The sequence below is a fragment of the Microcaecilia unicolor genome, chromosome 14, assembly GCF_901765095.1.
Source record: "Microcaecilia unicolor chromosome 14, aMicUni1.1, whole genome shotgun sequence".
NCBI lineage: Eukaryota > Metazoa > Chordata > Amphibia > Gymnophiona > Siphonopidae > Microcaecilia > Microcaecilia unicolor.
This window is the reverse complement of record NC_044044.1, coordinates 3266552-3288253: the sequence shown is the minus strand read 5'-3', so window position 1 is coordinate 3288253 and position 21702 is coordinate 3266552. Positions and strand designations below refer to the sequence as shown.

Sequence of the window (21702 nt, the reverse complement as noted above, 5' to 3'; positions counted from 1 at the left end):
GAGTGGGGGTGAGGTGGGGGTATTCTCCCCCCCCCCCTTCTCACTCCCTCATTCCAGACTATCTTTACTCCATCTCACCCTTAGTCAAAACCATAGGCACCCCGTATAAGCCTCCCCAGCCCAAACTGTACCCTTTCCTGCCCACTGGTCCACTGCCTTCCTGTACTGCATTGCAATCTATCACTTCTTTATCCTGCCTTATATCACCTTTTGGCTCCTTTCCTCCCATTTTCACCTATGCTGGGTCCACACAAATAAACAAGGAGTGAAGACACATGGGACCACAACTCTCTCTGCAACAGTATGGCTTCCCCTGCCTATCCCAGAAGTTTACGTCAGAGGAAGCATTAGCAGTGCAGGAAGAGTAGTGGGTCCCACACGTCTTCACCAAAGACTAAGGTAACGCCTGTTTATTGGACCAAATATCTTTTTCAACTAGGTTTTGGAGGCCAAAACTACCTTCTTCAGGTCAGGACAGTATACTGCTGATGTAGTATGTTTGTTCTAAGTTAAGGAAGGAAGTTTCGGCCTTCAAAACTAGTCAAAATATGTAATAAGCTAGTCCAATAAAACGGTAACTTATTTTCCATTTAACAATTGGAATCTGTCAGTTTTTGAAATTTATATCTGCTATCACTGTACAGAGGGATATGTGTCACTGTTTCTATTTCTCTGGTGTTGCACTGTATACAGAGACTGGCTTCTAGGGGGTTCAGTTTAATTTTTGTCTCCATGTTTCTATTTTTAGTTTGTTGTTATTTATTCTACACTTGATTTGGGTCTATCTGTGTTCATATGTGAAAAAGACTGGGTTTTCTGTTAGCACTGAATGGAAAGGATTGATCTATACTAATCCAGCTTGTTTAGTTTTCCAGTAGGCATATTGATGTTCTAGTGCCCACTGCAATGTTGATGGTGCTACCTTTTCTGAAGAAGGTCCTTGTGTGACTGTGAAAGTTAATACTGTTATGGTATGGTATGGTATGGTCAGTGGCGTACCAAGGGGGGGGCAGTGGGGGCGGTCCGCCCCGGGTGCACGCCGCTGGGGGGGGTGCCGCGCGCCTGTCGGCTCTTCGTTTTCATGCTCCCTTTGCCCCGGAACAGGTTACTTCCTGTTCCGGGGCAGAGGGAGCATGAAAACAAAGAGCCAGCAGGCGCACGGCCCCCCCCCCCCCCCTCCAGTGGCGTGCACCCGGGGGGGGTTCTTTCGCTGGGGGATCAGGGGTTCTTTCGCCGGGGGGGCGGCGTCGCGCTGTTCCGGGGGGGCGAGGCGCATCGGCGATCCGCCCCGGGTGTCAGCCCCCCTAGGAACGCCACTGGGTATGGTATGGTATGGCAGAATTTCCTTTATAGGTCCTGAGTGATTTTGTAAGGTTTTGTATTACTGCACAATATGGCAGGTACAAGACTTTGGATTGGGATTTAGCTCATGCCTCTTTTTTCAGTTGTAGCTCTATGTGAGTTATATTCAGGTATAACTCTAAAGGGCTTGCATTCTGTTTGTACATGAGGCAATGGAAGTTTAAGTGACGTATCCAAGATTTCAAGGAGTAGTATTGGGATTTCAACCCTAGCTTCCCTGGTTCTCAGACTGCTACTCTACATATTAGATACAGTTAATATATATAAAACATTCTAATACATGTTTGGTAACTCAACAATATACTAAAGGCCTGCAGATCTGAAGCCTAGTGGCAATTTAGTAACCTACCAAAAAAAAAACCCAAACCCTAAGAGACAAATCATTTTACAGTTGCCACTAACCACAAGATTTCTGTTAGTGTTGCTGAACATATTTGCTCACATGGCCAACAAAAAGATTCTGTACTAGAGAGCTAGGGCTGACTGGAAGCCAAGTACTTGCATATACTACTAGAATTCTGCAAATATCGTTCTGTTTCAATGTGTTGTATTATTTTGGTACATTATTCTGATTTTTTTAACACATAGTTCCTAGAGTGTTTTAGTGTGTATATTATCATCAGTAACAGAGGAGGTACTTGCTCTGTTCCATTGCACTCCACCACATACCCCATCCTAGCTCTGCCACATAGGCTCACATTAGCCCCACCTACCCCAAATAGCTGAGGCACCGACCCCCTATGGCAAAGCAAAACAATATGCCCTGACAGTTACACAAACTCTATAATCAGCTATACTTTCACCCACAGGGAGGGTGTGCAGCAAATTATTAAATAACCCATTAATCAAAGTAAATGGCTTCTGGCAATTAACTTCATGAATAAAATAACAGGTCTTAATGGTAATCCATGATGATAACTACACCCCTTAATTGGATATCATCCCCTGCTGCCTCAGGGGCCGAATATTGTAGTAAGAGCGGCAAGATTTCACCTCACAGCAGCAGAAGATTGCAAATAGTGCTCATTGTTGTAAAAATAGTCTAGATTCCATACAGGATTGGCCAGAATCCCAAAATAGTGCACACTATTAATGACAGACAAAATGTAACATTTTGGTTTATATTTATTGTGATATGCAGCCTGGCAGTGGCTATGCAGGTAAAAGGAAAAATGAAAAAAGCAGGGAACATTCTTGGCACAAGTTCAGGCATGCTTTGGGTCCCTGTAAAAGGAGTTGGGACTACAATTCCCATTAGCCCGTGTGCTCTGAAGCCAAGAGGGCTGTAATGAGAGAAGCAGAGAAAGCTGACTCAGCAAGCCCCAGCTGGAACTAATTAGCACAGCCTTTCTAGTAGGGCAGAAAAGAACTTCAAAGGATGGGCTTTAACTTCAGGAAAGGACAGATCCCAAGCAGAGAAGGGGAGAAGCCATAGGGCTTTGAGCTGGCCCCTTTGGTTTATTCCAGGCAAGCAGAGGGAGCGGCACCTGCCAGCCAAATAAATACAGTGCCGCTGCTTCCTTCCTGCAGAAGTCCACGTCATGCCTTCAGCCACTGATGCCAGAACTTCTCAAACATGCATCCCCACTAGCAAAGGTAACGGGGTACTGCAGTTCTGGGGGGCGGCAAAGGGCCCCCTCATGGCTATGCCACTGGTTTAAAGGGGAAAGGAGGAGTCTGACCCAGGAGGGATAAAAAAAAAAAAAAGGTTAGTTGTTTGTGAAGCTCCTTGTTCGAAATAAACCATTTGTTTAAAGTAAAGCTGCAGAATGTTTGTTAGAGGGGATGGCATCCAATTAAGGGGTATAGTTATCAGCCTGGGTTACCATTAGATGTATTATTTTACTGTTAATCACAGTTATTAGTAATTAGGTCTCATTGCTTTAAATGAGACTTGTGATAAAATAGCCCATGTTGTTAATCAAGCCCATAAATTATTTTCCTGTTGCCAACTGAGGAGGGCTATGAGGGAGCAGTCGGTGCTGCTTACAGGAAGAAAAGTTACCCTTTGCCACATGATGCCCTCGACCAGAAGTTTTCAACCCAGTCCTCGGGGCATACCTAGTCAGGTGGGTTGTTCAGATGTGCCCCAAAGACTAAGTTGAAAATCACTGCCCTAAACAGATGGCTTGTTTGCTCCTCTCTCAGTCCTGGCTCTGCTCTTCTCATCTTAAATCTGTCTGTCTCCTCCCCAGTACAATCTTTTCTCTTTCTCATCCTTAACCTAACTTTTCTCAGCACATCCTCTCCTTCTAGGGGAAGATTTGGATGGTGGGCAATGAAATACTCACACTATATCCTGGAAACAGTGTGCTGCCGTAAGGATCCACCAGGAACTCAGAATGGATCCTCCACAGAAATGTTGGTTTTGTAGCTGGAGGCTGACAGTCCAGGGCCACTCTCCAGGGAGAGCATCTCTGCCACCAATAATCCGAGACTGCTGGAACCTGTGATTGCTGCTCAAGGAAGGATATCCATCATAATCAGCACGAAATCCACAGCCTGAAAGGGAGGATTTTTGCAGTTCATTGTTCCCCCCCATAATTCTGAATTTATTCACCTTTCCCTCACATACTCCCTTCATCTCTATCTTACCCAGTCAGAGTATGTTTTATTCTTTCTCTATGTACTACTATTACTTAACATTTCTAGAGCGCTACTAGGGTTACGCAGCGCTGTACAGTTTAACAAAGAAGGACCGTCCCTGCTCGAAGGAGCTTACAATCTAAAGGACGAAATGTCAAGTTGGGGCAGTCAAGATTTCCTGAATAGAGGTGTAGTGGTTAGGTGCCGAAGGCGACATTGAAGAGGTGGGCTTTGAGCAAGGATTTGAAGATGGGCAGGGAGGGGGCCTGGCGTATGGGCTCAGGGAGTTTATTCCAAGCATGGGGTGAGGCGAGGCAGAAAGGGCAGAGCCTGGAGTTGGCGGTGGTGGAGAAGGGTACTGAGAGGAGGGATTTGTCTTGGGAGCGGAGGTTACGGGTAGGAACGTAAGGGGAGATGAGGTGGAGAGGTAAGGAGGGGCTGCAGATCGAGTGCATTTGTAGGGTAGTAGGAGAAGCTTGAACTGTATGCGCTACCTGTACAGTTAAGGTTATGAGCTGGTGTCAGGTCGTTTTATCCCCACTGCATCTGTTGTCCGGTCCAGCCCTTTTCTCCTCATATCTTTCACACTGATCCTGTCTTAGCCCTTAGTCTCTTTCTCCCCACCTCTCTCCCTCTCCTTTCTTCCCTCTACAGGCAGCTGAAAGTAATGTATTCAAGCCATGCAGCTACAGTGAGATAGTATTGTAATGACATCACCAGGCAGGCATTTGTATACTTGTTCTGATAGTGTCAGCAGATGTGTGCCAGTGCTCCATTACAGCTCACATAATTATATCAGGGACAATACCAGTAGTTACTGTACTGAGCCTGAAAGGATCAAAGAGCATATATGAGCCTGAAAATGTTATATCTTTTACGCACCGTTCTGGTAGGTCCTTTTGATCCAGGGCAGGAGGCACAGCCATGCTTTCATTATATATCTCACAGTATACATCCCTAGGAACACTGGAAAGGTCAATTAACCCCAGACACTGTCCATGAGTGGCAGAAGAGCACAAACCCAGAGACTGACTGGTGAGGGAAGGCATCTGCTGTAACAATCACAAAGGCTTATGATATCATGATGATGTATATACTCTAACATTCTGATGGCTTAGCTCAGCCAGCCTTGATGATAAAATCTCAACGCAATACATGCTAGAACCTGTAGACCTGAGAATATATGCATACATATATATAATTTTTTTTACAGAGAAAATGAAATTATGTGGTATGTTATTTTTTGAAATATTTATAAGCCACATTTGTGGCCCCAGAAATAGTCCACCCAACGCAGTGTATCATAGCAAAAATATACAGTATAAGGTGCAGACATAAAATAAACATAAAACAGAACAAGCCCAAAACAGACATATAAAAAGCAAAGATCACTATGATCAAACCTGTCCTCAGAAACAACCAACAGGAAACTTGCCATCCTAAATTCCAGTGAGGTAACTGGCCATGGGATAGCATTTAGATTGGGAGAAATAGAGCCATCCTTTTCACAAGATAGTCTCTGGCCCAGATGATCAAAAGCCCTGCGCTGTTCCAAACAGCGCCCTAAAAATAGCGCCAGGACAGCGCAGGGCTTTTCTGCATCGATGATCAAAGATAATGCATGCAAATCTAAGCAGCGCTATTATCTTTGATCATCATGTTTAAAGTGCGGGAGAATTGGGCCGAGCATGCGCTCAGCACAATCCTCCCGCACTTGTTTGACAGGTCTGGGCTGTCAAAAGCCCAAACATGTCAAACAGCCTGCCCCGAGGCCCGAACAACGAGGCCCGCCCCAAACCCCCAGAAAACGTCGTGGCCGCCGCTGGCCAAACCCTCTCCCACCTGACGACGGGGGGGGGGGGGGTGGGGGCTGGAGGATCGGTGGGTCTCCAGCCCCCGAAACCCCCAGAAATCGTTGCTCCATCGACGGGGGGGGGGGGCTGGAGGTCCGGTGGACCTCCAGCCCACCCCAAATCCTCCCCCCAGCGTTGTCCCTAGATTCCCTGGTGGTCAGTGGTGTTGTGACACCCCCCTGGCCCCGTCCCGGCCCCCCTACCTTGTGTTGGAGGAGGGATGCAGCCTGCCTGCCTCCCTCCTCTTCCAGTCAGTCGACGCCCAAAATGGCGGCGCCCAGCACCGCCCACTGCATCCTGGGATGCACTGGGCGGGGCTACAGACCATGTAAGGGAGCGATTCCCCACCCCACCCCCGTCGATGGATCGACGATTTCTGGGAGTTTCGGGGGCTGGAGACCCACTGGACCTCCAGCCCCCTGTTCGCGTTTGCCTTGGGGGGGAAGGGGGGCCTGCCAGCATGCAACTGCATGCTGGACAGGGCTCACCATTCCTCCCCAATGATCCGCAAAATCTAACGCCAGCTCGGAGCTGGCGTTGATTTTGCTGCGGCCAGTGACCCAATCTTTGGCGCGCTGGTCGCTGATCATTGGGGGTGAATGCGTTAAGCGCCAATTAGCATGCATTTGCAAGCTAAATGCACTAGAAGCCCTGTTTAGCATGTATTTGCATGCTACTTGCACTGAGAGCCCTCGAGTGCGCTGTTTCAGGCGCTCGAGGGCTCTGATCATGGGTCGGCTGCAAACTCTGGCGCTAGTATGGCGTTTACAGCCTCTAGCGCCAGTGTTTGCTTTTGATCATGAGGGCCTCTGTCTTCACATTGAGTGAAAAATAATTCCTTCTATTTGTTTTAAAAGTACTTCCATGTAACTTCCTTGCGTGTCCCCTAGTCTTTGTAGTTTTGGAACGAGTGAAAATTCGATTTACTTCTACTCTTTCTACACCACTCAGGATTTTGTAGACCTCAATCATATCTCCCCTCATCCATCTCTTTTCCAAACTGAAGAGCCCTAATCTCTTTAGTCTTTCCTCATACGGAAGGAGTTCCATCCCCTTTATCATTTTAGTTGCTCTTCTTTGAACCTTTTCTAATTTTGCTATATCTTTTTTGAGATATGGTGACCAGAACTGAACGCAATACTCAAGGTGCAGACACACCATGGAGTGATAAAAAGGCATTATAGTCACTTACTTCTCTACTGCATATTGCAAAATCCAAAGCCAACAGGCTCAACTGACTGTCCTTGATGACTGTCCTTTTAAATATTCAGCCAAAAAGCCATAACTGAATGTCCAGTATGGTGCTGGAGCGATGCCCCCTTAGTTGCCCACTGGGTTGAATATAAGCACACAATTGAAGACATTAAATGTTTAGTGCTGGTGCAGGTTCCTTTGTCGGATCGTGGAGGCAATGTGAGTGACTATCTGTTCAATATTGAACAGCGCTTCATTTTCCAACGGAGAGCTGTGGTGCCTCTAGGGTTAAATCTTGAGGTAGAGTGGATATAAGGTTCTGACGTTTTCAGTAGGTGTGGCTTGGTTGGATATTTTAAGAACGCCAGTATGGGTTGGAAAGTGAGCGTCGTCATTTCCTGACCACGTAGATTTGGGAAACAGCCTGCTGGGTAAGCTGCCAAATGAGTAATTATTATTAGTGGAGATAAAAAGTGGGTTAAATGAGTTTATAAGGAGTTGTATGAAAGTTTGTTGGGGTTATTTTATATAGGAATGTTATGTGTGTCTTTTTAGGTTGTCGGTTGTGGTTCTCCTGAGGAAGCCAAGAGTGAAATGCGGTCTCGCATTGAGAACCGAGAGTGAGAATATGTTCTGATTAAGGACGCGCTGAAGGTGCCCTCAGTAGCCGGATCCTTTAATCACTGACGTGCTCATCACACAGTGGATTATATATATGGATGTTTAAAATATGAAGCTCCTTAACAGCATGGAGTGTTGCCAGCACTTGAAGTTTGACTGAGCAGGTCTTTTGACTAACGCAGCACCATACTGGACATTGTTATGGCTTTTTGGCTGAATATTTAAAAGGACAGTCATTTGAGCCTGTTGGCTTTGGATTTTGCAATATGCAGTAGAGAAGAAAGTGACTATGTAATCTGTATTTACTTGTATTTGGTTGTGTGTATATAATAACAGCTGGGATATGGATTATGTATGTGTGTGAGTGACCGGAATTGGTTGGGGGAGATCTTTAGGAGTACTGAGGGTAGTTTGGGGTGGTATGTTTTGTATTGTCTATGTTTATATTTATATATTAAAGAAATTGAAATACTTAGGTAAAATTGTATTGATTGAACAACAGGGAGTATGTGGGGGTTTGGTTAAAGAGTTTGTACTTTGTTTAAAAGTTTCCCAGTATTTGTTGTTATTTCCACACAGAAGACCAATAATAGATGACAGGAAGGATATGCCATACAATTTTCTGAAAGAGAGGTTTATTATTATTATTATTATTATTAAATGATTAGTAAGTAGACAGTAGGGATTGTGAAGGACTGAATGCCTAACAGGCTTATTTTCGAAAGTGATATCGGGAGATGGCCAGCGATCTCTCAAAAGCGGCAAAATCCGTATAATCGAAAGCTGCTTTTTTTGACAGCATCGCCGCTTTCCCGTCGCCGAGCCAGCAAAAGTTCAAGGGGGCATGTCGGTGGCGTGGCGAAAGCGGGACATGGGCGGGCATGGCCGTGGCTACCAGATGGCCGGCTTTCGTGGATAATGGAAAAAAAGGCGGCGTTAAGCAGTATTCCGCCGGGTTTACTTGGTCCTTTTATTTTCACGACCAAGCCTCAAAAAGGTGCCCCAACTCACCAGATGACCACCGGAGGAAATGGGGAATGACCTCCCCATACTCCCCCAGTGGTCACCAACCCCCTCCCACACTAAAAAACAATAAAAATTAAAACCTTTTTTGCCATCCTGTATGCCAGCCTCAAATGTCATACCCAGCTCCCTGACAGCAGTATGCAAGTCCCTGGAGCAGTTTTTAATGGGTGCAGTCCACTTCAGGCAGGCAGACCCAGGCCCATCCCCCCTACCTCTTACACTTGTGGTGGTAAGTGGTGAGCCCTCCAAACCCCCCCCAAAACCCACTGTACCCACATGTAGGTGCCCTGCTTCACCCATAAAAACTATGGTAGTGGTGTAAAGTTGTGGGGAGTGGGTTTTGGGGGGCTCAGCACCCAAGGTAAGGGAGCTATGCACCTGGGAGGTATTTGTATATTTTTTTAAAATTTGTAGAAGTGCCCCCTAGGGTGCCCGGTTGCTGTCCTGGCATGTCAGGGGGTCCAGTGCACTACAAATGCTGGCTCCTCCCACAACCAAATGCCTTGGATTTCACCGGGTTTGAGATCGCCGGCATTTTTTTCCATTATTGCTGAAAAACAAAACCGGCCATCTCAAACCCAGCGAACTCTGGCATTTGGCCAGGTTAAACCGTATTATTGAAAAAAAAGATGGCCGGCCATCTTTTTCGATAATACGGTTCCGGCCAGCTGTTGCGCCGCCGCCAAAATAGATCGCCGGCGACGTTCGATTATGCCCCTCCATGTCACACATCCTGCTATCATTTATCACTTATTAAGTTCATATTCCTGCCTTGCAAGCAAATCGAGGCGGTTTACATACACAAAATCCAAGAAACAGAAGGGAACACTATTATTAAAATAGAAAAGACCAATCACACAGAGCATTTATCCCCTTCTATAGTGTTGTAAACCTTGCACCACTCATACAAAATATAATAGTAAACCATCCTAGTTTAAAAAAAACAGGAACAGACCAACCTCAAATCTCAAAAGCAAGTTTAAAAAATATGTTTTCAGCACTTTACGAAATAAAAGATAAGTAGTGTCCAGCCAGAGATACTGTGGAAACGAATTCCATAATGTAGGTGCACGAAAGAAAAAATCATGTGCCCTTGTGCACTCCCACTCCCATTAAGAAAACGCAAAGTACATGTAGGAATATGAGTGATTACAGATAAGCTGGGGTATTGGTATACAGTATTTTATAGGTCATAGTAAGAATCTTAAATTTGACACGAAACTCAATAGGAAGCAAATATAAACGGCACAAGAGAAGTGTAGCATGTTCAAAACTATCTGCCTTTCAGATAAGACGCACTACTATGTTCTGTAACGTTTGAAGCCTTTTTAAATTAAATTTTGAAATACCAGCATAACTGATGTTACAATAATCATATATAGAGTGTACAAAGCTAATGTCAGAGTACAAAGTGAGTCAAAATTAAGTAGAGATCTAATTGTCTAATTTTTGAAGAAAGAAAAAAAACCTGTCTTGATCACTTGTGGAACCTGAGCAGAAAATGACAGTGCAGAATCAATAATAATACCAAGATACCTAAAAGATGAAACTGGAACAATCAATCTATTGAACAATGTACTGTGTAAAAGGGCCAGTGTCCCTATCACACTAACTGCACAGACTTTGCACTGTTATCTCACAGGCCAAGCATACTTGATCTGGGAGGACCCCGCTTTATCTCCTACCTGTGGCTGATTCAGCAGAGAGTGTTGTGAAAGAGAGACACCGAGCTAGGAAAACACTGCCTGCAGCTCCCAATAGACAGGAATCTTTATTGCCACTAGCCTCCATGGCTTGGTCGCTCCTTGGGGTCATCTGGCAAAGGTAACAGAAATTGGAGATAACCATGGCAGGTGTGGGACTTAGCTATCTACGGTATTACAAGATCTTTGTGCCGCTGGCCACTCTCCTGGTGCTAATCTATGTCACATGTGTCCGGCTTCGTAAGTACACATTTTTTTCTATAAAAAGTTCTCATCTGCATTCTGTCAACAGCTTCAAAGCAAAGATTTCCTGTGTTAGATCTGAGGAGATGGATATGTGACCCCTGTATCTCAGTTACAGAGTCTGCAGATACAACTCTCAGGTACACTCGTATGTAAATCCTACATCTTAATTACTGGGCAGAGGAAACATAGCTATGCACAGCTGTTAGAACATAAGAGTAGCCATACTGGGTCAGACCAGTGGCGTACCTAGGGTAGTTGACACCCAGGGCTGGTCATTTTTTAACACCCCCCTCCAAAATCCAGCACTAGGCATACCAAGAATACAAAACACTCAGGACCTATAGAGCGATTCTACCATACCATAAGCAGTAATTTCTACGAGTCACACAAGGAAAAGGAAAGCATCTTAAACACTACAGTGAGCACTAGAACATCAATTCACCTATTGTAAAACGAAACCAGACAGAATAGTACAGATCGTTTATCCTGCACAGTCAATGCCAACTGAAAGCCATGTCTTTTTCACAAACACAGATAAACCCTAATCCACTATAGAATAAGTAATCATAAACTTTCTATTTAGACAAAAATTAAACTGAACCCCTGATGCTAGACTCTGCATACCATGCAATACCACAGAAACAGAAAATGTCCCCTAGTACTGTGCAAAATATAAAGACAGCAGATGTAAATTTGAAAAACCTAACAAATACCAATCACCACTTTACAAATTAACAAATAGAAATAAAACAAATATAGAAAATAAAATACCATTGTATTGGACTAATACATTTAGCTGTCAGAGGCCAAAACCTTCTTCCTCAGGTCAATACAGTATAGTGTTGTTACAGTATCCTATCCTGAGCTGAGGAAGGGGGTTTTGTTCTCTGAAAGTTAGTCAAAATGTATTAAAATTAGTCCAATAAAAAGATTACCTTATTTACATGTTCCATTATAAACATTTATTAACACAGCTACAATACTACTTTATTTTAAAGCAAAAAAAAAATATATATATATATATATTTTATTTACAGTTTGTCTCTGGTTTCTGCTTTCCTCATCTTCTTTTCACCGTCTTCCTTCCATCCAGCATCTGTCTTTGTTCTTTCTCTGCCATCCAGTGTCTGCCCTCTCTCCCTGCCCCTTCCATGCACATCTGCCCTCTATCTCTGCCCCTGTCTGCCCTCCCCCCCTTCCATTCACTCTGCCCTTTCTATCCCTTCCTTCCACTGTCTGCCCTTTCTCTCTGCCCCTTCAATCCACCATTTGCCCTCCCTCTCCCATCCATCCAGGGTCTGCCCTCCCTCTCACTCCCCCTTCCATCCAGGATCCGTCCCCTCTCTCTCTCTGCCCCTTTTTTCAGCCCCCAGTTCCAGCCCCCAGTTTCAGCTCCACTATCCCACCAGTCCGCAGTTTCAGACCCAGCCCTTTTCTCTCACCAGTCCCGAGCTTCAGCCTCAGCCACTTCTCCCTGTACCCTTTTCAGCCCCCAGTTCCAGCCCCCTTCATCCACATGCCTTGCATTAGGGACCCTCTTTTCAGTTCCAGCCCCCTTCTCCCCTCTGAGCCCCCCCCCCCCCCCCGCCTCACCTCAGTCCCCTTCTCCCATCTGAACCCCCAACCCGACCATCAGCTCCGTCGAGAGACGACAGCCCTCTTCTCCTGCCACCACCCTGCCTTTAAAAAAAATTGGTGAAGTAGCGTCGCAGGCAGCGCCTCGCGTCTGCCCTGCTTGTAAAAGAAGCAAATCTCCTTCTCGTCTTTGTCGGGCCTTCCCTCACTATGTCCCACCCTCCTCTGAGGTAACTTCCTATTTCTGCGAGGGCGGGACATAGTGAGGGGAGGCCCGACAAAGACGAGGAGATGGAGAAGGAGATATACTTCTTTTACAAGCAGGGCAGATGCGAGGCGCTGCCTGCGATTCTGCTTCACCGATTTTTCTTTAAAGGGAGGGTGGTGGCAGGAGAAGAGCAGCGAGAGCGGAGTGGAGAACCGCCCCCACCGCTCCGCCATAGTCACTAGGTCAGACTATGGACTTTTCCTCCAGGAACTTGTCCAAACCTTTTTAAAATGTCACATGTTAGCTTTTATATTTTGTGTGTGACATTGAGCATGTCACTATATCTTCCTCCCTCCAGCAGTGCCACTGAGAGGTGTCATTGTCACTGTCCAGCATCATCATTGATTACTGTGAAGAGTCTTTTACTAAGGCGAACTTATGTTTTTGGCGCACGCAAAAATTGTAGGCACCAATGCATTTCTATGGGCGTCTCTAACATATAGCGTGCCCACAATGTTAGCGTGTGCTAAAAACATGAGCACGCCTTAGTAAAAGACGCCCTCGTGAAGGGTCGATACTCAGCAAGATTTGGATCTATCTTCTATTGAAGTAAAATGATCCAGATAAGTTATTCAGCCAACTTTAACCAGATATTCAGTGGACTTAATCAGATAACTTTGCCATACTGAATATCTCAATAACTGTGGGACATTTGTATCTCCGTTCCCTACCTCAATTATTGCCCAGAGAGACAGAGTTAATATTAGTCAGAGTTAGTGAATGATTTCTCTCCTGTATGGTTCTGTTCCCTTAAAACTTCTCATTTTCCTTCTCATACAGCAGAGGTGCATCTCTCAGCCTGTACGGAAAATGGAAGGCCATGTAACGAGATGTGGAGCAAGAAAGAGAGGGACCCTGAGGAAGGCAAGGATAAGGTGAGCAGGGAGAATTCATCAATTTACCCAGTATGCCCTGCATGGCTAAGGATACATGTAAAGACAGTAAAGAAAAGGAATTGGGTGAGAAGCGATGTGAGGGGCCTGAAGGTATAGAGAACACAGGGCAAGCTGTTATAAGGAGGGCCTGGTGATGGTTACTACCATGGGTGTAAAGGAGATGAGATAAAGAATGACAGAGCGATAAGAAGGACTTGGTGAAGGTTACTACTATGGGTGTAAAGGAGATGAGAAAAATGATGATAGGAGCAGAGTAGGCAAGATCATATTACTTTGAATATAGAGAATAGAGGAGACAGGAGGTGTGGTGGGGATAGGAATGATAAAACAAGGCAGAGTAATGTTTTTTTACTGGGATTATGGAGGAAATGGGATGAAGAAATGTGTGGAGTAACCCCCGAATTCTATATAGCATGCCTGGAGATCCACACCCAAATCAGCACAGATTCTATAACAGTGCGCACAACTCAATTGGCTTAAGCTAATAAGCGCTGGTAACAGCACTTCACAAGCAATAATGAGCACAAATTGGCACTGATTAGAATTTAGGCGCACAACTCGCTAAGCATATTCTGTAATGATATGCGCTAAACTTCTAATGGCATGGCAAAACGGGGCATGGTTATGGATGGGGAAATGGGTGTTTCTTGAGCATTCCAAAATTTACATATCTACTTATAGCCGAGATTGGGTGGTAGAGCCGGTGGTGGGAGGCGGGGCTGGTGGTTGGGAGGCAAGGATAGTACTGGGCAGACTTATACAGTCTGTGCCAGAACCGGTGGTGGGAGGCGGGGCTGGTGGTTGGGGGCAGGGATAGTGCTGGGCAGACTTATACGGTCTGTGCCCTGAAAAAGACAGGTACAAATCAAGGTAAGGTATACACAAAAAGTGGCACATGTGAGTTTATATTGTTGGGCAGACTGGATGGACCGTGCAGGTCTTTTTCTGCTTTCATCTACTATGTTACTATGTTATAGAGTATGGCCCAGTGTGCTTAAATCTACGCACCAGGATTTATGCCACATTTTCGTCGGTGTAAATGGATGCATGTAGATTTAGGCGCTGAAATATCAACCAAGCATATTCTATAATCAGCACCTAAATCTAGGTGCACATTTTTTAGGTACCGTATATAGAATCTCCCCTAAGCGGTATTCTATAATCCTAGTGTGCAACTTGCATAGCATAGTAAGGAGGACATTGACATGGGCAGGACATAAGCTGGTCATGTGTGTCTCCCACAATTACACACACGTTATAAAATAGTGTCTTACACACAACAGCCTAATTTTATAAATGGTGCTCAAAACTGTGCGTGTAAATATGGGTGTGTACCCAATTTGCACATGCAATTTGATAAACCAGCCAATTAGCGCTGATAATTGGGCACTAATCAATTATCAGTGCAAATTGGCATTAATTTAAATTTGCACGCACTTCTTTAGGCGCTGGGATCCGCACATAAAGTTTATGCATGGTTCCAAAAAGGGGCTGCGATCATGGGAGGGGCATGGACGGATCAGGGGCATTCCTGGAATTTGTGCACAGTTTTATTGAATAAGGGAGATCCATGTCTAATTTAGGCATGAGAATTTACACCAGGTTTTAGGTGGTGTAAATCCTCACACTCCAAATTGGGTGTGAATCCCGGCACCAAATGCTATTCTATAAATGGTGACCAACTCTGAGCGTCTTGTATAGAATACAAAAATTAGCTTAGCACTAATTTTTATCAGTGCCCAAATTTGGGTGCTATTTATAGAATTGAGTCACAGAATTATGCCTGCCACAAACATGGTGTAAGTGAGCAGACCTAAATTGTGGCACTTAAATGCTGACTTATTCTAGTATTTTTATAATTGGGTACCCAGATGTCGTTACAGAATCTGCTCTTAACACCCAGCATTTTGGTGTCTAACTTTTGACACACTTTATAGAATTACCCCATATGAGCTTTGTTCTCTAGTTTCTTCCTGCAATTAGATTGGAGATGCTCGATCTGTTCCTCGCTTTTCTGCAGGAGATGATGACTGCGAAAGTTGTGGCTCTGGTACAGAATGTAGAGTACACCAGGCAATGTGAGGGAATGGAGTTTCAAATCACTCGAGTCCTGGCAGCTTTCAGATCCTGTATATCTGAAGATGGACAGATCCTGCTCAAGGAATACCTCTCAGGGTGGAAGGAATTCATCAAGTAGGTTATCTCAACATATCCCACAAAGCAGAGCCAACCAGATAAGAGGGAGGTCACATGTTAGCTTTTTCATTTTGTGTGTGACATTGAACATGTCACTATATCTTCCTCCCTCCAGCAATGCCACTGAGAGGTGTCAATGTTACTCTCCAGCATCATCTTTGATTACTCAGTGAAGGGTCGATATTCAGCAAGATTTGGATTTATCTTCTATTGAGGTAAAATGATCCAGATAAGTTATTCAGACAACTTTAACCAGATATTCAGTGGACTTAATCAGATAACTTTGCCATACTAAATATCTCGATAGCTGTGGGACAGCTATCTAGGTGGCCTGAATTGTGTGGTTAAATTTAGCTGGATAGTACTATGTACCTGAAATGCCCCAAACACTGCCTCAAGATACTTGGATAATTTTGCCCAGGCAACAAGTTGGCCAGACAAATTTACGCCCCCTCCCCCTTTTACAAAGCTGCGTGGTAATGCAGACACAGCCCATTCACTTTGAATGCACTGTGTTGCTATTACTGCGTGGCAGCTGCTACCATGGGTTTGTAAACAGGGGGGGGTGGGGGGTTATTCAGTCTGGGAGGCAGGAATTATGAGGTCAAAATTTTGTCTGGGTAATTCCTGAAGCTAAGTGGCAGAAAAACTCAGCGGGAACGACCAAATGTAAAAAACTAATGATCCAAGATTTTCCAAGATAAAAACTTTTATTGTTAAACGCCTTATGATGTATGTGGTTGAAAAGTATGGACTCAACACGGGCTGTATTTCAGCATAATTGCCTTCATCAGGAGTCCAGTCATCAACTAAGAAGACAACCAGTTCTTGGCTGTCTTCAGTCTTCTATACATTTTGTCAAAAAGGGTTGATGATTGTTGCTCTAAAGAACTTACCATTCAAGGGGATATGCCAGGTATCAGTAAACACTAGGGGATATGCCAGGTATCGGTGAACACAAGTGCTGCCATACTAGGACAAACCAAAGATCCATCAAGCCCAGTATCCTGTTTCTAACATTGGCCAATCCAGGTCACAAGTACCTGGCAAGATCCCAAAACAATAAAATAGATTTTATGTTGCTTATCCTAGAAATAAACAGTGGATTTTCCCCAAGTCCATCTTAATAATGGCTTATGGACTTTTCTTTTAGGAAGTTAGCCAAACCTTTTTTTTTTTTTAAACCCTGCTAAGCTAACTGCTTTTGCCACATTCTCTGGCAATGAATTCCAGAGTCTAATTACATGTTAAGTGAAGATATATCTTCTCCAATTTGTTTTAAATTTACTACTTAATAGCTTCATTGCGTGCCCCCTAGTCTTAGTATTTTTGGAAAGAGTAAACAAGTGATTCATGTCCACCCTTTCCATTCCACTCATTATTTTACAGACCTCCATCACATTTCCCCCCAACTGTCTCCTCTCCAAGCTGAAGAGCCCCAGCTGCCCCACTCCCTCTATCATTTCCGTCGCCCCTCTCTGTACCTTTTCCAATTCCACCACATCTTTTTTGAGATGCACACAGTATTTGAGGTATTCCTTATGGATGGAAGAGAAACAAATTCCCACAGATAAGTAAATAACAGAAGTGGCTGCGTGTTTGATTAGATTGTCAAATAATAGGAAATTGCTTTCATAGTCATCCTTTTTGGCTTTATCACCTTCATCGGGTCAATTTTTATTCATGGTCCTTTTTAATCTAGTGATTAGTCGCTTAATAACACAATGAGCACTCATATTCGTAGGGCTTGATTCACATATATTTCTCTCATTTTTAAAATTTAGCCTTTGTTCTTTATAGTTTAAGTCTGTACTTTATTTGGCTTTTTTATTGTTGTTGTTTTTTTTGCATTTTAAGATACATTATATTCAATAAAGAATAATAACAAGAAATATAGAAAATAATCACAATAGAATTAAATAAAAAGAAAAACTATACACTTTCATCATCCACAATTAAATGGGAAATGAACCAAGAATCTAGAAATACAACTATCAAGCTATAATCAAGCTCTTAAATATATATTAAATCAAAGACTGCGCTGTACCCTGTAGACTCACTCCAAAATGCTATACAGTGTTACATTCGGTTCTAAATTTTCACAATAATACTCTCCTTACTTTTTAGAAAAACATCCAACTGATTGGGTTCAAAAAAATTGATAATATTTTGTGTGAAGTAGAATCCTACAAACACAAGGAAACTTCAAAAGAAAATTTGCACCTAGGGCAATAACCCTTGGGCGGAGAGCTAGAAATAATTTACGTCGTTTTTGGGTTTCCCTAGATGGCTTTTTTTATTGTACTCACCCAGCTAGTGTTTTTCTGCCACCTTTTGTGTTATATGGGATCATATGGTTTTCTCCTTTTTGTGTAATTTCTGAAGCTAGACAGGCAAAAATACTTTGAATATTGGTTTCTGAGTGTCAGTTCTCGGTGGTCTTCAGTCTTCTATGCATTTTGCCAAAAAGCGTTGATGGTTGTTGCTCTAAAGAACTTAACCTGCAACGGGACATGCAAGTGAGAAGTGATAACATGTTAGGAAATGAGAATGGAAAGTAATGTTTTATGGTCTGGGGTATGAGAGTGTGGTGATGATATGTGCACACAAGCAGAAATTCATAGTTTATGTATGATAGGAACCATCTTCCTCACTTGTCTTTGCTGCACCTGCTCTTGTTGGAATCAGTCTACCAGATAGACACTAGAGGCACCTGTACTGGCATCACTGACAACAATGGAGGCTGCTAATGAAGAAGCATGCCAGAGAACCTCACTAATTTGTAGGGTCCCTCAAGTACATTTTTGTACAGTATTGGGCTCATTTTCGAAAGAGAAGGGCGCCCATCTTTTGACACAAATCGGGAGATGGGTGTCCTTCTCTCAGCGAAAGTGGGACTGGGGCGTGCTTAACACATGGGCGTCCTCGGCCGATAATGGAAAAAAGAAGGGAGTCCCTGACGAGCACTTGGACGACTTTACTTGGTCCATTTTTTCTTCAGACCAAGCCTCAAAAAGGTGCCCAAACTGACCAGATGACCACCGGAGGTCACTAACCCCCTCCCACCCTAAAAAAAAACTTTAAAAATATTTTTTGCCAGCCTCAAATACAGGTCCCTGGAGCAGTTTTAGTGGGTGCAGTGCACTTCAGGCAGGCAGACCCAGGCCCATCCCCCCCCTACCTGTTACACTTGTGGTGGTAAATGTGAGCCCTTCGAAACCCACTGTACCCACATGTAGGTGCCCCCCTTCACTCCTTAGGGCTATGGTAGTGTTGTACAGTTGTGGGGAGTGGGTTTTGTGGGGCTCAGCACCCAAGGTAAGGGAGCTATGCACCTGGGAGCAATTTGTGAAGTCCACTGCAGTGCCCCCTAGGGTGCCCAGTTGGTGTCCTGGCATGTCAGGGGGACCAGTGCACTATGAATGCTGGCTCCTCCCACGACCAAAGGGCTTGGATTTGGTCTTTTCTGAGATGGGCGTCCTCGGTTTCCATTATCGCCGAAAACCAGGGACAACCATCTCTAAGGTCGACCATCTCTAAGGTCGACCTAAATGTTGAGATTTGGGCGTCCCCTACCGTATTATCGAAACAAAAGATGGCCACTCATCTTGTTTCGATAATATGGGTTTCCCTGCCCCTTCGCCAGAACGTCCTGAGAGGACGTCCTCAGGAAAACTTGGGCGCCGCGTTCGATTATGCCCCTCTATGTATTTTCATGTGAAGGTAGTGAATTTAGGAATGGGGTGATTTTTTTTAATAATCCAACAGCAAGGTGATAATACTGAACTACCAGAGTCTGTACTGCATAACCACATTTACAAAGACTCCAGTGTGCCAATTGTATCAAAACATGTTACTTTTATTACATCAATGTGTCTATATTGAACATATGACACATACAAACAGTTAATCTACTCATTCTTCACCATTCATACACCACTCACCCATTATTGCTAACTCACAAGCATAATACAGCATATACAAGCTTGCCTATATCATATACAATAAAGTGCATGTGCTATTATAATTTTAAATCGTCAAATCCAAGACAAAAAACTTTTGACATGCTGCTTATTATCAAATAATGTCTCTTTAAGCTGATCTCATTCGTTGCAAGGGGAAGTCAAAAAATGTCCAAGCACTTATCTCTCGTTGTTAACGCCGTTGCAAACTTCATTGACGATACGGCACTGAATGTGCTCCAGCTGAATGCTGCTGTTTACCCCAACTCTACATTATTGGGTAGCATAAATCTTAGACACCTTGCAATTCATGAGTGAGAAGGCACAAAAACCACCGTTCAGGCAGAAATAATTCTCATGTGTAACACGGTTCCCCAATGCTGGACCGCATTTTGTTACACTCCCTCAGGAGGAACCACCCATTGATCTACAACATTAACAAAATTATCACTGTTGTAATAAACCCTTTATATTCAATATCAATGCTTATTATAAGTCGCATCATAAATCACTTACTGTCGCTGTTATGCACGGCTGCCTGCCGGATTGGCGTTCCCACAGGCGTGGACCAGAAGCCACTCCACTAAAGTTTACTAGCTTGGCAAGAGTAACCCCATTTAAATAACAGACGTCCCTAGCCACGCCTCAGGCAATTTAAAGACACACACCATCATACCCATTCAACCTCTAAATTGAGGCCTCTGGGCGCTACCGTTCCCCATGTAAAGATAAATCGCTGTTCCAAGACCAGCAAATGAGCACTGATATCGCCCCCTCTGCGTCAACACCACACGCCGAAGCTGTTCGATGGAATGACTGCATTCCTGCCAATGAAGTACCAAAGGATTCTCTTGTTTATTATTATTATTAGCATTTGTATAGCGCTGAACACCTGATACAAAGAGACAGTCCCTGCTCAAAAGAGCTTACAATCTAAATAATACAGACAGACAAGACAGTTACGGGTGAGGGAAGTAATGGATGAGAAGGAAGGAAGGGACAAGGGGAGGGCAATTGAGTAGTGGCTAGGAGCTAAAAAGCAGCAGTGAAAAGGTGGGTTTTCAGCATAGATTTGAAAACAGGTAGAGATGGAGCTAGACATATAGGTCCAGGAAGTCTATTCCAGGCATAAGGTGCCGCGAGAGAAAAGGAGCGAAGCCTGGAGTTAGCAGTGGAGGAGAAGGAGGATGACAAGAGAGACTTGTCCAGTGAGCGGAGTTCACGGGGAGGAATGTAGGGAGAGATGAGAACAGAGAGGTAATGGGGGACTGCAGAGTGGATGCATTTAAAGGTCAGTACGAGAAGTTTAAACTGAACGCGGAAGTGGACAGGAAGCCAGTGATGTGACTTGAGGAGCGGGCTAGTGTGGGTATAACAATTCTGGCGGAAAACAAGTCGTGCCGCAGAATTTTGGACAGATTGGAGAGGAGAGAGATGGCTGATCGGAAGACCAGTGAGAAGTAAATTGCAATAGTCCAAGCGAGAGGCGATAAGGGTGTGGATAAGGGTTCTGGCAGCATAAGTTACTGATGTGCTCAGCCGACCTATTTTTTAATTGCCTTTTTGTGTGTCCTATGTAATACAATTTACATGGACATATGATGCAGTATATCACTCGTTCACTGGTACATGAGGTATTTTGTTTCAATAGGAACTGTTTGTTAGTATGAGGAACGGTAACCATCGTGGTGTCACACGAATACCAGCAGTACACGCATCTGCCACATGGGGAGTGCCTGCCATTACCGGTGTCCTTTCAATAATTCCCCAATATTAGCTTGACGTTTATATGCCACTTTTGGGTGCTTGCTGAATTCGGGATGCACAGAAAGAACATGCCAGTACTTGTGTATAATTGAACAAACCCCTGCTGCTTTCTGAGAAAATGGAATGACACACGCCATAGTATTCCGAGGAGAATTTTGGCGGGATAAAAACCACAACCACAGACGATGAGAATAAAGGGCCCTTTTAAAAGCGCTTTTGAGGACCTTCATAGGGTACCCAAGTGCTACGAATCTATCAATCATAGTCCTTGCTTGCTTTTTTAAATTTCATAGTAGAGGAACATAGGCACTGTAGCCATAAGAATTGGCTGACAGGAACACCCCGCTTAAGAGCTCCATGATGGAAGCTCTGATAATGCAGCAGGGTGTTCCTGTCTGTGGGCTTGCAAAACTGGTGGTAGTAAACACTCCATCAACAGATCTAATG

The 21702-nt window shown here is 44.1% G+C and overlaps 2 protein-coding genes across 7 annotated transcripts in view; one reads left to right on the top strand and one right to left on the bottom strand.

Annotated features, from left to right (window-relative positions):
- Window positions 1–4909, bottom strand: part of LOC115458148 (transmembrane protease serine 9-like) — a 109011-nt gene extending 104102 nt beyond the window's left edge. The window contains exons 1-2 of the mRNA XM_030188001.1: window positions 4831–4909; window positions 3654–3864 (exon numbers count right to left, since the gene is read on the bottom strand). Coding sequence (XP_030043861.1) covers window positions 3654–3864; window positions 4831–4903 — 284 coding nt within the window. The 5' untranslated portion in view covers window positions 4904–4909. The remainder of the gene's footprint in view (window positions 1–3653; window positions 3865–4830) is intronic.
- GLTPD2 (glycolipid transfer protein domain containing 2) overlaps window positions 2750–21702 on the top strand; it is a 50870-nt gene continuing 31917 nt past the window's right edge. Inside the window, exons 1-5 of one of the 6 annotated variants that reach the window (XM_030187928.1) lie at window positions 2750–2958; window positions 7551–7780; window positions 10285–10585; window positions 13215–13309; window positions 15351–15523. In XM_030187928.1, coding sequence (XP_030043788.1) covers window positions 10489–10585; window positions 13215–13309; window positions 15351–15523 — 365 coding nt within the window. In that variant the 5' untranslated portion in view covers window positions 2750–2958; window positions 7551–7780; window positions 10285–10488. Of the gene's footprint in view, window positions 2959–7401; window positions 7427–7550; window positions 7781–10284; window positions 10586–10637; window positions 10729–13214; window positions 13310–15350; window positions 15524–21702 lie in introns of those variants that run through there. The other 5 variants (XM_030187930.1, XM_030187927.1, XM_030187931.1 and 2 more) reach the window with 5 other exon arrangements.